Raw genomic sequence first — 16,568 nt, 5'->3', positions numbered from 1 at the left:
ACAACACACCCAAACAGATATATTACTCTGAACTTCAACCTTCTACTTCAGTAGTATAAGTAATAGCAATGGGCGTGATTGTTGCAAAAGAAAATGACATTTGAAAACGGTATAACATTTCACTTTTGGTATATTTAGCATATTACACAAAAAAGGATTTTTTTGTTTGTCAGACCTTTTTGTCTTTTTTTTGTAATTGTGTAAACTTTGCAAGATCTTAAGCTACTGTCGCTACTATAGGTCAGTGCCCTGGACTAGACACAGGTTTTAATGTTTACGAACAAGTAACTATTTTTTTGAAGGATTAACTACATAATTAATTTGAACCTGATATCCAGTTTACTTTAAAATATTCTATTAAAAGAAAACGAACCATCTAGAACGAGAGGTCACGGATATAGGTTGAGAGGCACTAGATTTAGAATGGAGATGAGGAGGAAACAATTCCAACAAGGGGTGGTGAATTGGTGAAACTCGCTGCCCCAAAGTGGGGAGCAATCTGAGTCATTAAATGGTTTCAAGAAGGACATAGATATATTTCTGATTTTTTTTAAAAACGGCTTAAAGGGATATGGGGAACAGGCAGGGAGGTGGATTTGAGACCAGGAAGTGATCAGCCATGGTCTGATTGAATGTCAGAGCAAACTCGAAGGGGTGAATTGCCCACTTCAGCTCCTAATTCCTATGAACTTCTCGACCCTTAGTTAAAAGGGCGAGGAGAGCAATGAGACTCTATACCACAAGCAAATATGGGACACTAACAAGACCCTGTAGCCAATACCACTTAAACCCAAATAAGAAAAAGCTGTTACAGTCAATACAGAAACCTCCAAAAACAAAACTTCGTCGATCCATTAAGTTGCAAGATGCTGCATCCAGTATCTGATTGGAATAACAAACCTGTTTGGGATAAATTTTATTTTCTCTTGCATCCCAACTGATTGGTGTACTGTACAGATGTATTTACATTTAGTCATTAAGATCTTGTCAGAGCAATGTCTTCTTAATAGTCTGGGGGAGCAATTTAAGTTTTTCTACGAAGAAAGAATTTTCTTGCTTAGACTTCATAGCCAGTGAACACTGCACTTCTGCACAGTTTTACACCGAGAGCCCTCCGCAGTTTCCTTGAACTGGCTGAATTCTAATTACAGATTTGACTTGACAAAAAGACTTGCCTATCTACCTTCGACTTTATAAGCTTGCCTAAACAAGCAGGATATCAGTTTCAAATTTTTAATATTTTTCAGGATAGCCCTTGTACAGTAAGGGACAGAATATAAATATTTTGAAGATGAAGTAAACCATTTCTAAATCCTACCAACCTATAATAGAAAAAGTGCTGCTTGTAAATCTCCATGCGTTATGTCCTTAGTCCAGCATTATGTAATATTGTATTAATTTTTCAGTGTTTGAATATTTATTGTTATATCAGTCATGTGGCCCAAGATATGGCAGCGCTGTGCTCCTTGGCTTTCATCCTTAAGGCAGCAATGCTGGATGATTTTCGATCTGGTTCATTACTGATATCAAATGCGTTGATGGCAGCTCCTAGGCCAGTGGTGCCAAAGAGACCACCCATATGTGTCTGTCCCACATGGCTACCTGGAGCAGAAACCCCCAGGAAGTCAGACACCCCACCTGGTGCATGTGCGTGTGCATGTGCATGTGGAGACATGCAAGATGTTACCGTTTCACAGGGCACAACACAAGCTGGCACCGGAGAGGACGCACCATTGTTGCCAATCCAAGATGGGTTTTGTATCTGGGAGAGAAAGGAACACACCACATGTTAATCACCCAATACAAAATTTACACTGCATTTTACTTTCTCATTTATTCTTGTTAGTTTTAAGTGCTCTATTTTGATACATTTTAATCCTTTCAGAGTAATTATCCAATAGCTTGTCAGTAAATGATGGTCAATATGCAGTATGTCCGTTGCAAAGTAATACTTCCAATGTTATAGTAAGATTCGGCTTTGCAAATGCAAAATTCTAACATTAACAGTCTTGAAATACAAAGACTTGTACATTTTATATCATGAGGGTAAGGGCATAATGCAATCTGGGTGAGAGACTTCCATATCCATCACCAAAAAGTGGCTCAGTGACACTACTGACTGAACTGGCTGAGTCCTGAAGGGCATTGAGTGAGCTTCCAGCAGGTAGTGAGAGAACCATCAATAGGGAAAAATTTACTTGACCTCGTCCTCAATCTACCTGTTGCCGATGAACCATTTCATGATGTGTGGTAAGAGTGACCACCCCATTGTCCGTGTAGACACTTGAAATGAAATGAAAATGAAAACTGCTTATTGTCACAAGTAGGCTTCAAATGAAGTTACTGTGAAAACCCCTAGTCGCCACATTCATTTGAGTGGTATGATCCCTGTGCTAAATGGGCTGAATTCAGCACCGATCTAGCAACAAAAAGGTGGGCATCTGTGGGCCATTAGCAGTGGCAGAATTGTAGTCCACCACAATCTGTTCACCACAGCTAAGGACCATGCAATCACAAAAGTCAGCCTTCAGCCAATTTCATTAATTTCAGGTGAAAATCAAGAAATGGCTGAAGACACTAGATGCAGCTAAGGTTGCAGGTCCCACTAACATCCAATCCTGCTGAAGACCTGCACTCCAGAACTAGCTGCACATTCGCCCAAGCTGTTCCAGTGCAGCTGCAACATTACCATGTACCCAAAGTGAACATTGTCCCAGTATTTGCTGCCCACAAAATAACTGGAAAAATATAATCTCTGTTGCTGTTCTATCATTCAATCCTCCGGCCTCACATGCAGAAAAACCTGGACAACATTCAGGCTCATGTTGATCGATAACTAGCAGCATTCATGCCACACAAGTGCCAGGCAATAACTATCAACAAGAGAAAGTCTAAACATTTACTCTGGACGTTCAATGATGTTACCACCATTAACATCCTGGCGATGGCCACAGACCAGAAACTTAACTGGACCAGACACATGTACTGTGATCGCAAAGGCATGTCAGAGGGTGGGTATTCTGCAAGAACGGACTCACTTGCTGACTCAAACATTTATCACCACATACAAGGCATACGTGAGAAGTGTGGTATTCCCCAATTTCCTGGATCGGTTCAGGTCCAACAATATTCAAGAAACTCCCAGCATCTTGAGAGAAAGCAGCCACTTGATTGATATCCCATCCACCACCTCAAACATTAAATTTCTCCATCACTGAGGCAGCGTGTCTACAAAATGCACTGCAGAAACTTGCCACGACCCCTAGCATCGCCCAAACTTACAACCTCTAGAGAACCACCAGTTCCAAGTTCCCCTCCAAGTTGCACACTGTCCTCACTGGCAAAAATACTACTATTCCTCCATCATTGGGTCAACATTCTGGAGCTTCCTCCCCGATAGCACTTTGGGAGTACCATCAGCACATGGATTAAAAAGGATGGCTCACCACCACTTCTCGAGGGTAATTATTGATGGACAATAAATATTGGCCTTGCCAATGACACCCACATCCCTTGAATAAGAAATTGCTCATGTATTGCATTTGAATAATTTGACATCTCCTTGCATTATGTTTAAGAATTATTTCAGGTGCATTGTGAAGAACAGTGACTCATGTGCAGTCCATTTTGTGCACCATACCTGTGTCCTGTATAATCAGCCATGTTAAGCGTGAAGTTTTGTATTTGGCGGAATGAGATAACGGCATTGGGAATGGGGGGGGGGGGGGGGGGTGGCTCCAGTTTAGTAGATGGAGTGCTATTTCACTCGCATTTTGTACTTCTGGTCAGTATTATAGGGTTGGATGAAGTCTTTCCAGTCTCGCCATGTAATATACTTCAACTTGGAACTGTAATCTTGGAGCTGCAAGTGCAAAATCCTGTTTTTTTTTATAATTGTTCCATTAAATGCAGTCACTGCCACATTGTGTCTGAATGTGTGCTATGTATATGTACCTCATAGAAACTGGATGATAAAGTTTCATCCCCACAATCTGAATTGAAATCAAGAAAGTCCAAGAATTAAAAGGCATTGTTATAAAGCACTGTGCCATCTAGCCTTAATAAGCAAAATGTTACACAACGTTGCTGAAGAACAAAAACTGTCCCTGGTGGCATTACCCTAGCCAAAAAAAGGAACAACATTTCAGTTATGGGGAAAGGGAGGTTGAAAGACATAAAAATATTGAATATCTTCACAAAAAAAATCTTCCAAAAGTCCTGATGTTATTTACGTCGGGAACAAGATTGTACCATTCGGTTAGATCATAGCTGATATGTATAATAACTCCCTTGGTTCCATAGTCCTTATTACCCCTGTAAGTAATGAATTGAAATGTACTATCAGTTTTGTAAGTTTAATTTGCACCCTTGTTAAAATTTATGCAAGAATTCACATCAGTGAGTTAATTTAAATTGTTAGAACTCTCTTCTGAAGATCAATTATGTAACTAGAAAATCAAACTTATGCGGAGAAGCCACAAAGTTGATTAGCCACAGGACTGTGATTAAATGTTCTGTGGTAATTGGAATATTGTGGCTATTTTGTTTTGTCTGTTAGAAAATGAGATTGTATGTAGCAATTTGGCTTCCCACTTTGAAGGAGGAAACCTCGTGAAAATATTAAATTGATTGATGCACCTCTTTGACCCTTGTGTTTATCGAGACGGAACTGTATTTTTATTTTATTTTATAGTACCCAATTCATTTTTGTCCAATAAAGGGGGAATTTAGCATGGCCAATCTACCTAACCTGCACATCTTTGGGCTGTGGGGGCGAAACCCACGCAAACACAAGGAGAATGTGCAAACTTCACACGGACAGTGACCCAGAGCCAGGATCGAACCTGGGACCTCAGGGCCGTGAGGCAGCAATTCTACCCACTGCACCACCGTGCTGCCCACCGAATTGTATTATGATACGGGCAACATGGTAGCATAGTGGTTAGCACAATTGCTTCACAGCGCCAGGATCCCAGATTCGATTCCCGGCTTGGGTCACTGTCTGTGCGGAGTCTGCACGTTCTCCCCGTGTGTGCGTGGGTTTCCTCCGGATGCTCTGGTTTCCTCCCACAGTCCAAAGGTGTGCAGGTGAAGTGGATTGGCCGCGATAAATTGTCCTTAGAGTCCAAAATTGCCCTCAGTGGTGTGTGGGGTTGCTGGGTGATGGCGTTGGGCCGTGGGCTTGGGTAGGGTGCTCTTTCCAAGAGCTGGTGCAGACCCGATGGGCTGAATGGCCTCCTTCTGCACTGTAAATTCTATGATTCTACAAGGCAGATAACCTTGTTAGGGCAGCATGGTAGCATGGAAGGGCAGCATGGTAGCATGGTGGTTAGCGTCAATGCTTCACAGTTCCAGGGTCCCAGGTTCAGTTCCCGGCTGGGTCACTGTCTGTGCGGAGTCTGCACATCCTCCCCGTGTGTGCTGGGTTTGCTCCGGTTTCCTCCCACAGTCCAAAGATGTGCGGGTTAGGTGGATTGGCCATGCTAAATTGCCCGTAGTGTCCTAAAAAAAAAAGTAAGGTTAAGGGGGGGTTGTTGGGTTACGGGTATAGGGTGGATACGTGGGTTTGAGTAGGGTGATCATTGCTCGGCACAACATCGAGGGCCGAAGGGCCTGTTCTGTGCTGTGCTGTTCTAAATTCTAAATAACATACTATTTAATTTGACAAGTTAAAATATCTGAGAGTTTATTTTTCGAAGCCAGTTGGTACACCCCAAGGAAATTAACGAATTGCCTTCACACAAAGGTAGAGTTGGGAATGCACACTGGAGCTCTTTGGATCGCTATATAAAGGAACCAAAGTGGATGATGGCTTGTGTACTGAAGGCAGCTCTAATCACTCGGAGGGACAGGAACTTCCTTGAGTTGGGAACTGGTAGTGGCAAAGTACTCAAAGGATATGGTCTTGTACAAATTGGTATTGGAACTTGTGGCTGGGGAACATGGCACTGGGATATTTTGATGTCTATGAAGATGCAAATCACCTTTTACGAGGAACTCGCATTGTGTCAGACTTGGTGCCTGTTGTATTAAAAAAATTATTCTGATGACACTCCGATGAATGCTCAATGTTACAACTTCTTGTAATGCATTTCCCTTCTGAAAGTATGAAAACGTAAAAGCCAGCGGGTTATCCTGGGCCTGTGGGCTCCTGTTGCAATCTTCTGTATTTCCAGTACAGAAGTGGTCACTCCCACCTGTGCTCGTTACCTGGAGCTGGTGCACATTCAAATCAGGCCCCAGCCCGGCTTTTCTCCTTTTTAATGTTCCTTTCTTTGTGCAATTTCCTTTTACACAATACAGCCTCTTGCCTCAATAATGACTGGTGTTCAATCCTTACAGGTCACTTCGCTCCTATTGATTTCTAACCCCACCTACCCAAGGTTGGTGCTGAAGGAAATCATGGAAAACGCAGATTATTTGACTTTGGTCACGAGGTCAGCACTGAAGCAAATAAAATTATTTTATGGAATAACACTTCTACTATAGTTTGACCAGCATTGTCGGAGGAAAGACTTAATTATTATTGCAGCAATTCTCTGGGGGGTGGAAATGGGGGCCTTTGCAGGGGAGTGAAGTGCAGGCAGGCTGGGATAGACAGGAATGCAATTTCTGCCTTGCTCATGTTTGAAGGTCTTTTTTTTTTTGCATTCCTCACAATTCCCTCTGCATTTGGCTTTTGTTTCCCATTGCAAAATTGATTCCTCTCAGGTCAGAGTTTAAGTGTGCTGTGCATTGGTGGGAGTAATGATTTAACAATAGCCTTTGCTGGGTTCCTCGTTTACTTAGATGCACTTTCCCCTCGATGATGAAGCGCTGTTGGGTTAACTGCAGACTGTCCCTGTGACGAACACAACGAAATCGGTGACGGACAACACAGGGGAGCTGGCTCTCCTGAAACTGGGGACATGTCACCTGCGACTGACGAATTTCTTTATAGCGCGGGCGAAATAACAAGTTTGATTTCAATTCTGGAGTCCCAAGCATGCCGCATTGTGCAAATGTTGTCAATTTATTTTAAAACTATTTATCATCATACGGTGGGATCAGCAATCCCGAGGGGAAGTGAAATTCACCAAGTGTTTGTAGTTTAACGAATTAAAGCCATGCGGTCTTTTTTTCAAAGCGTTAGATCATGTTCTACAAGCGTCCACCGTTATATTGTGCAGCAGCAACCTGTTTTAAGTATATTTCTGGAAAAATAAACACGCGCCGCTCATATATTTTAATAGTGTTTGTAATCAGTCTCAATTTAGCTCATTTCAAACACACTCCCTCTCGATTTGGCACTAAATAAACATTAAGCTTGCATACCATTAAGGTCGTTAGCAGGTGTTTATTGAACCCCGGTGACTTCAATCTGAAAATGTGGCCAGCTTTGTTCCTTCTGTTTATAGTTGCTAATCTCGAGCGGTGGGATTTGCTGCTTTATTTTCAAATAGGCGGTTTCGCCACCATGGACATTAAAAATAAAAGCATGATGAATAAATAGCCTCAGAACCCCGCACATTTGACAACATTAGTTCAGGGCACTATTGCAGTTTTGTTAAGATTCTAACCGTAAATGGGCGAGACGTTGCTTTTCACAGCAAGAGCTCGGAGAGGACTTGATTTTGAAATCCCTACTGAAATTTAGCGTCTGCACAGTGCTCCTCTCCAACCTGGCATTGGCTCTGCCTTTTCTGATTTGGGGATGGAATCAGAGACATGTTCTGCAAAATTGGACCCGATTGCAAAACGCTGTAGGTCGTTAAAGGCAAAACAAAAATAGTGTATATCAGATCTGCAAATATCTACATTATGCCAAATATCTACAAATGTATAGAGGGTCTAAATCTTTGGCGTGAACTGCAGTTTTTAGCCATCCCCTGAAGAACCTATCTTTGGAATAATTTAATAACATCCTTTAATTTTCCGCAATTTAATACATTCGTACTGCCGAGATATTTGGATGTAGAAAATCGATTCCCAATATGAAATTTTCACTATCTTCATTGCAGTGTTAATGTAAGCCTACTTGTGACAATAATAAAGATTGTTAATTAGAATTAAATATGAATTGGACGACGTTGGCGTCTATTCAAATATATGGTATTTGGTTTGAACTGGTTGGTACATTGATCCATGTCGGTGTAGGAAAGCTGTGTGCTTAAATTCCAAAACTGCAAAAGAAGCAGTTTATCAACTGCCCAATGGCACAAATATTGTGTTTGATTTTCCAGCTCGCTTTTAACTGATCACAAAAAAAGTTGCATTTATTGAAGTTCTACTTGCTGCTTTCTCCGTGGCGAGTTGATTATTGCTGACGTTGAGACACAATCGCTCCGTGCAACCGGGTCGCTTCCTCAGCCAACACAGTTGCAATAGTGTTCTCTTAGTCACCCGCACCCCAGCACAGCAATGATAAAGGTGGTGAGGTGGAATTCCATTGGATAACTAGCTACAAATTGTGCATTTTTCTCAAGTGAGTTTGCGGTTCAAGTTTCCACCCAAACTCATATGCATAATAAATGTAAGACCTCCTACGAACCGGCACAGTCGGTCAGTATAATGGAATGTAATCAGACTTTTCTTCGCATTAAAAATGTATTGATATATTTAAGAAGAATAACCATATGCAGTTTATTAATCCAGTTGATAAAATGGATTTAGCTCAAAGAAACATTTTATAAGTGACGAGGCCTCCATCAGTGAGTGACGCGATTTCAAATCACTGGAAATGGCTTCAAAACTACACCGAATATTTATTAGTTTCACTGGCGGACACTAGTCAGCTTAGAGCATGAAGTGCTTTTTGTAACATGTTATTAAACATGCCTACTGGAACCTGTACCACATGATATTGCCTGTACCACATCTCTACTAGTGTCCGTACCACACGTCTACTAGTCCGTACCACATGCCTACTACTGCCTGTACCACATGCCTACTACTGCCTGTACCACATGCCTACTACTGCCTGTACCACATGCCTACTACTGCCTGTACCACACGTCTATTAGTGTCCGTACCACATGCCTACTACTGCCTGTACCACATGCCTACTACTGCCTGTACCACGTGCCTACTACTGCCTGTACCACATGCCTACTACTGCCTGTACCACACGTCTACTAGTGTCCGTACCACATGCCTACTACTGCCTGTACCACATGCCTACTCTAGTCCATACCACATGCCTACTACTGCCTGTACCACATGCCTACTACTGCCTGTACCACATGCCTACTACTGCCTGTACCACACGTCTACTAGTGTCCGTACCACATGCCTACTACTGCCTGTACCACATGCCTACTCGAGTCCGTACCACATGCCTACTACTGCCTGTACCACATGCCTACTACTGCCTGTACCACATGCCTACTACTGCCTGTACCACATGTCTACTACTGCCTGTACCACATGCCTATTACTGCCTGTACCACATGCCTACTACTGCCTGTACCACATGCCTACTACTGCCTGTACCACATGCCTACTACTGCCTGTACCACATGCCTACTACTGCCTGTACCACATGCCTACTACTGCCTGTACCACATGTCTACTTGAGTCCGTACCACATGTCTACTCGAGTCCGTACCACATGTCTACTATTGCCTGTACCACATGCCTACTACTGCCTGTACCACATGCCTACTAGAGCCGGTACCAGCCTTCCCGTAAGAGCCTCCCCAAACAGGCGCTGGAATGTGGCGACTAGGGGCTTTTCACAGTAACTTCATTTGAAGCCTACTCGTGACAATAAGCGATTTTCACTTTCACTTTTCACCACATGCCTACTCGAGTCTGTACCACATGACTACTCGAGTCCGTACCACATGACTACTCGAGTCCGTACCACATGACTAGTGCCTGTACCATAAGACTATAAGACATAGGAGCAGAATTAGGCCACTTGGCCCATCGAGTCTGCTCCGCCATTCAATCATGGTTGATATTTTTCTCATCCCTATTCTCCTGCCTTTTCCCCATAACCCCCGACACTCTTATTAATCATGTCTGCTGGTGCCTGCACCACATGCCTAGTAGAGTCCGTACCACATGCCTACTACTGCCTGTACCACATGCCTACTACTGCCTGTACCACATGCCTAGTAGAGTCTGTACCACATGCCTACTAATGCCAGTTTGCCCCCAAAAAAAGCTAAATTGAAAGAGCTTCCTCCAATGTCGTCACATTGAAATGAAATGAAAATCGCTTATTGTCACGAGTAGGCTTCAAATGAAGTTACTGTGAAAAGCCCCTAGTCGCCACATTCCGGCGCCTGTCCGGGGAGGCTGGTACGGGAATCGAACCGTGCTGCTGGCCTGCTTGGTCTGCTTTAAAAGCCAGCGATTTAGCCTGGTGAGCTAAACCAGCCCCTGTGGAATTGTCATGTTCATTATTTCAATCTCAGATTGTGACCAGTTTTGTGGGTAACACTGCTTCAATGAAGGTAATTTTAAACTACATAAAGAATGTGCTTTATGTTTGATGGGGCATGAATTTAAAATTCCGTGTTCTTTTGCGCTGTGTCAGCTGATTTCACACTGATGAGGCTCCTGCAGCCTAACGGAAACTCTACTCAAAACGTCTGACACCAAAGCAAATATTCGATGAAGGGTTTGAGTCTGAGGAGCACTCTCGTGGAGGTCAAAGGAAGCACTACAAGGACATTCTGAAGGCTTCACTTAGGAGTTCTGATATCGACTTTGAGTCTTGGGAGAAGCTCGCCCAGGATCACTGCGCCTGGCGCAGCCAAATAAAAAACATTGCAGTTCCCTTTGAAAAGAGTGTGCGTTGAGAGGTAGACAGAAAACACATGGTGAGGAAATCAAGTGCTAGAAATTCATTCAAAACTCAAGAGTCTGTGCTATCCTATCCTAATCTTAGCAGAACCTTCAGAGTGCAGATCGACCTTAAGCAATCACCTACCTACCCACCGGAACCCTACCAAACACCCCAGATAATGAACATGATTATCATCACCTCAAAGATTGTAAACTCCAAGGCTGTGCTTTTGACCCATTGATCTCAATGAAAGAAAATTATGGGGAGTAGAATCATAATTTTCTGATGAATTACCTACTACTGCCTGGTGCAAAAAGTTAAGCGGTGACATTTGTGCAAGTGGTTTCGCTTTGTACCAAAAATGCACATTTAACTCTAAGTTGGAGCTTAACAATGGCAGAGTGAGAGACACTTTAGAAAGCAGAGTCTTGTGCTGCTGAACATAAGGATGTGCTCTTGCTAACCTCACACCAATACAAAAATGATAATGTTTATGATTCATTAACCCTACAAGTTAAACAAATTGACACCAAGGCAGAGTAGACCTCCATCCTGCAAGGCGTATCGCTCCATTTGGAGTGATACGGTGACACGGTGATTAGCACTGCTGCTTCACAGCGCCAGGGACCCGGGTTCAATTCGGCCTTGGGTCACTGCCTCTGCAGAGTCTGCACGTTCTCTGCACGTTCTTCCCGTCAATGCGTGGGTTTCCTCCGGGTGCTCCTGTTTCCTCCCACAGTTCAAAGACGTGCAGGTTAGGTGGATTGGCCGTGTTAAATTGCCCTTAATGAAATGAAATGAAATGAAAATCGCTTATTGTCACGAGTAGGCTTCAATTAAGTTACTGTGAAAAGCCCCTACAGGGAGTGGCCTTCAATAGTGTGCTCTATCGGAGGGTCGGTATCGACTAGATGGGCTGGATGGCCTCCTGATGTACTGTCAGGATTATATAGATTGTCTTCTATATGTCTTCTAGGCTGTGGATCATTTTGGCTTCCAAGACACTTTTTACTAATAGTGTGCACTCGAAACAGAGCCTGGAAACAGCGTGAGGTTTTTGAGGGAATTGTACCGCACTGCAAGTACACTATCTAAATTGCATTTAACTGCATCTGTAGCCATCAGCACTATACAACATTGCTTCTCAATCTTGTAGTTGGTGCAATTGGAGACTGAATTTAGTGTCTGGTTTGAAAGAGTGAAACCTCGTTGAGTATGCTGGATACCTAACTGTCGCAGTTTAGCATCAGTTCAAACAGTTTGAACTTTGCACCACAGTATTAATTCAGTGCGGTCAATCTCTGTTTGACAAAGTGCTTGGGGTCTTTTTAGGCCTCTCAAATAGTTTTGTAAACATATCTGATCTTAATTTGAGTTGTTTACAGAGCATTTGCTCTTGACATTTAAATTCCAAACTTCTGGGAAACTTGTGTGTTCCCAGGGCACTCCTAAACAGGAGTTCCAACAAGGTTCTGACTGGAACTCAAACTACAGCTATTAATCCAAGACTGGAAGCTACAGTGTAAATGCACATGTTCAGTTATAATGTACTGAACAAAGGTCGTTCAAAATAAATATGATTTAGCTATTTCTATTACCATTGTTGCTGAGACGTTTATACATTGTGATGTTGCCTTGGTTTGTGAAGAATATTAGCCCAGGCGTCAGATTCTGAGGATGAATGCCGAACTGGATTTTTGTTTTATGTCTCTCACAGCATTTGTTTGTTTGTGCACATAAATCTTTTCTGACAGCATGCAATCAAATTTATTTTATGACTGCATTAAAATGGCAACTAGTCATTGTGAAAACCTTGACAATGTAGACATGTTGCTTTCTCGCTCCACAGTTGCTGCCACACCTAAAGAGATCCTTGTTCACACATTTTCAGCATCCACAGTCTTCCGCTTTTGTCTTATCGACAGATTGATTGTTGGAAATCAGTCCCGACTTAGCACTTCCACTACCTGCGTTCGTCAATCGTTCTCCTATAGGTAACTATGGAATGTGGGGTTAAAACTACGCCAGCTTCAATATCCGGCCAAGGTGTTTTGTTTAAAGCTATGCTCGACGGTGTTCACCTCAGTTTGGAAATTCTAAACATAGGCCAACACCGAGTTTTCCTACATCACCTAAATCGGAGCAGCAGATGTGGGCCATTCAAAGAACAAAGAAAAGTACAGCACAGGAACAGGCCCTTTGGCCCTCCAAGCCCGTGCCGACCATGCTGCCCGTCGAAACTAAAATCTTAAAGAACAAAGAAAAGTACAGCACAGGAGTTCGGCCCATCGTGTCTGCCCACAATATCGTATGTAGCTTTGAAGCAGGAACAACCCCACAGAAACACAATAACTGAGCTCTGGGATACAGGCATATTGCACAAAAAGGGAACTTCGAGCAGTTTCTCTTTTAATTTTATTGGCAGTATAAATATTTAGCCAGACACTGAAACTATTTTCCACTCCACTCGGAGCCTTGGAATCCCTATACTGCAGAAGGAGGCCATTCAGCCCATCGAGTCTGCACCGATCCTCCGAAGGCACACCCTATCTAGACCCCCCCCCCCCCACCTCCACCCTATTCCTGTAAGTCCACCTGACCTGTGCACCTTTGGACATTAAGGGCAATTTATCATGGCCAATCCACCATACCTGCGCATCTTTGGACTGTGGGAGGAAACCGGAGCCCCCGGAGGAAACCCACGCACACACGGGGAGAACGTACAAACTCCACACAGTCAGCCAAGGCTGGAATCAAACCCAGGCCCCTGGTGCTGTGAGGCAGCAGTGCTAACGCTATCATATTGAGGCTAGTGTGATGTTGTTGTAATGCTGTATTTCAATCCCGGACCCTGAAAACCCAAAGACTGCATTTACACGGTGCACAGAAATTCCACTCGGCAACCACCCAGCTGCTGCCAATCATTTGCCTTTCATGCTAAAGTTTGGGTAAGGGCTCCTCGAAGTTGAGGCCCAACATGTACCATTCAGCATTTAGCTTAGGGTGTGGGACCACCTGGACTGCATTACTTCAGCCTCACATTAGTATCTGTATAACCACAACCTCAGTGAAGCTTTTTTTTGTTGTTAACCATTAAAGCCCTCTCAACTCTTCTCTAATCTTAAATATTGCTCCAGCAATGTCGGTGACCAACATCTGCGTATGCATTTAACTACCAGGCTGAAAGCACCTCAGTTGTGAGGAGATGAGGGTTGAGTGGGGGGCTGGGGAGGGGAAGGGGGGGGGGGGGGGGGCAGGGAGTGGAAAGTCTGGCATTGGTTACTTTGGCAAAGTAATGGCTCGGGGAGATATTTAAGCATTCAGCATCCCTGTGGGTGGGTGGTGGGGGTGGGATTGGATAACTTGAACCCTGATAATATGCTGGAAATTACTACTCCAGAATATGGTGGGGTGGGGAGGCACGGAGAGGGAGCTCCGTGGGGGGGGGGGGCGCGGGGCGGGGGGGGGGGGGGCTCAGAGGAAAGGCGTACAGACCTTTTTCATTTAAGTCCTTCATGCAGAAAACAGTGCAGATACATCTCCGTAACTCCTTGGGAAGACAATGTGGAATAAATAAGGTGGAATTAATAGGAGGGCGGAGGGCGGCACGGCGGCACAATGGTTAGCACTGCTGCCTCACGGCACCGAGATCCCAGGTTCGGTCTTGACCCCGGGTCACTGTCCACGTGCAGTTTGCATGTTTCTCCCAACCCAAGGATGTGCAGGGTAGGTGGATTGGTCACCCTAAATTGCCCAATAATTGGAAAAGAAATAATTGGGTACTCTAAATTTATTTATTTTAAAATAGGGAGGGTGGAGGTCCTTTGGCACAGTGGGTCGCGTCTATGCGTCTGAACCAGAAGCTCTGGGATTGAGTCCCATCCCAGGACTCGATGGCCAAGGAAGGTGCGTTCATAAAGCAACCAAGCAGTTTGAGTGTGTCAACCTGCAAATCCTTGCAAATACGCCAATGGCTGGCCACAAGAGCGGGAGAGAATCCTGATCAGCCACCCTTAATGTAGAGTGGCACCCCTCAAGCTGTAAGCCCCTGGCAACAGACCAGTAGCTGTCCCAGAATGACTAGTTATGGAAACAGATGAAAGTCTGCCTTATTACATAACTAGGGGCGGGAAGGGAATTGAAATTGGAATATGTGGTTAGGTAACCGAGCAGCGCAGTTTTGGGGGCTTTCCGGATGATATGGAGTTTTCATCTTCTGCTGAAGCCCTCTCCCATGTCTTTACTCCCCCCAAGACTCGACTAGTCCAACACACCCCTTGGCATATCTTCCACATTCTATCCTCCATAAACTTGAAGTCATCCAGAGCTCTGCTGCTCGTTTCTAAACTTGACCAAGCTGCGTTCAGCTATTCCCCCTGTGTTCTCTGGTGCTCCGTGAAGCAAAGTCCTGACTTTAAAATGCTCATTGTAGTTTGAAAATCCCTCCATGGTCTTGTCCCTCTCTATTTCTGTCATTCCCACCAAGCCCATAACCCTCCGTGATATCTGTGTTCCTCCAATGCCGACCTCCTACGCATTCCCACTTATAATTGCTCCACCATCAGTGGCCAGAATTCTCTCACTCAACCTCTCGTCCTGACTTTCCTCTTCTTAAAACTTCTTAAAACCTACCTTTGACCAAGTCTTTGCACATCTAACATATCATCTGTTTACGCGGTTCAATGTCCTACTTTCTTTTTAATGATCCTGCAAAGCACCTTGGAACACATTTTGTTGCATTCAAGGTGATGTATAAATATAACGGGTGGGATTCTCTGACCCTCCGCCTGGTCGGAGAATCGGCAGGGAGCGGCGTGAATCTGCCCCCACTGGCTGCCGAATTCTCCGGCGCCGGAGATTTGGCGTGGGTGGGAACCGCGCCGCGCTGGTCGGCGGCCGCTTGCACCCCCCCCCCCCCCCCCCCCCCCCCGATGATTCTCCGGCCCACGCTGGGCCGAAGTCCTGCTGTTCTATGCAAGTACCGCTGGCGTAGATCGTAGTAGGTCCCTTACCGGCGGGACCTGACGGCGCGGGCGGGCTCCGGGGTCCTGGGGGTGGGGGGGGGAGGGTGCGGGCGATGTGGCCTGCGAACGGGGCCCAACGATCCGCGGGCGGGGCTGTGCTGTGGGAGCACTCTATTCCTCCGCGCCAGCCGTGTATGCCTCCGCCGTGGCCGGCGCGAAGGTGAACCCCCCCCTGCGCATGCACAGGGAAGACATCAACAGCCGCTGATGCTCCCGCGCATGCACGGACCCGCGCCGGCCGGCGGAGTCCCTTCGGCCCGGCTGGCACGGCACCAAAGGCCTTCCACACTGGCCGGCGGGGCGCAAACCCGCCGGCCTAGCCCCTAAAGGTGAGGAGGAGTCCGCACCTTTGGGTCGGCCCGACGCCGGAGTGTTTCCCACCACTCCACTGCGCCGTTTCTGCCCACCCCCCTGATTCCCGGAGAATCCCGCCCAAGGTGTTAGACTTTCCAGTCCTGTGCTCCCTACATAAAGTTAACATGCACAGAGCTCTACTTTCCCCGAATGTTTAGAAGACAGTAGAGCGTGACATTCTTACTTGGTGCTTTCCTTTCTCACCACTGAGTTGTGTCAAACAGTAGATGATGTAGAACTTCAGTATTAGGGTGTTTTTTTATTATTTGACACTTCTACTATTTATACCATGTAATAGTGATGTCCAGGCACTGGGTTCCTATACTGCATGGATTTACAATTTTGGCATCAGAATCATGAAGCCACCTTTCACCTTATTCAGTAGCACGGGGCAGAGGGGACCCGCTCAATCA

General features: G+C 45.0%; 1 protein-coding gene across 1 annotated transcript in view; it reads right to left on the bottom strand.

The window, feature by feature from the left end:
* Positions 1 to 820: 820 nt before the first annotated feature.
* Positions 821 to 16,568, bottom strand: part of LOC119971944 (homeobox protein aristaless-like 4) — a 52,991-nt gene continuing 37,243 nt past the window's right edge. Inside the window, 1 exon segment of the mRNA XM_038808293.1 lies at positions 821 to 1,762. Coding sequence (XP_038664221.1) covers positions 1,433 to 1,762 — 330 coding nt within the window. The 3' untranslated portion in view covers positions 821 to 1,432.

This window comes from Scyliorhinus canicula, chromosome 9 (assembly GCF_902713615.1).
Source record: "Scyliorhinus canicula chromosome 9, sScyCan1.1, whole genome shotgun sequence".
NCBI lineage: Eukaryota > Metazoa > Chordata > Chondrichthyes > Carcharhiniformes > Scyliorhinidae > Scyliorhinus > Scyliorhinus canicula.
This window is presented reverse-complemented; position numbering and strand designations above follow the sequence as displayed.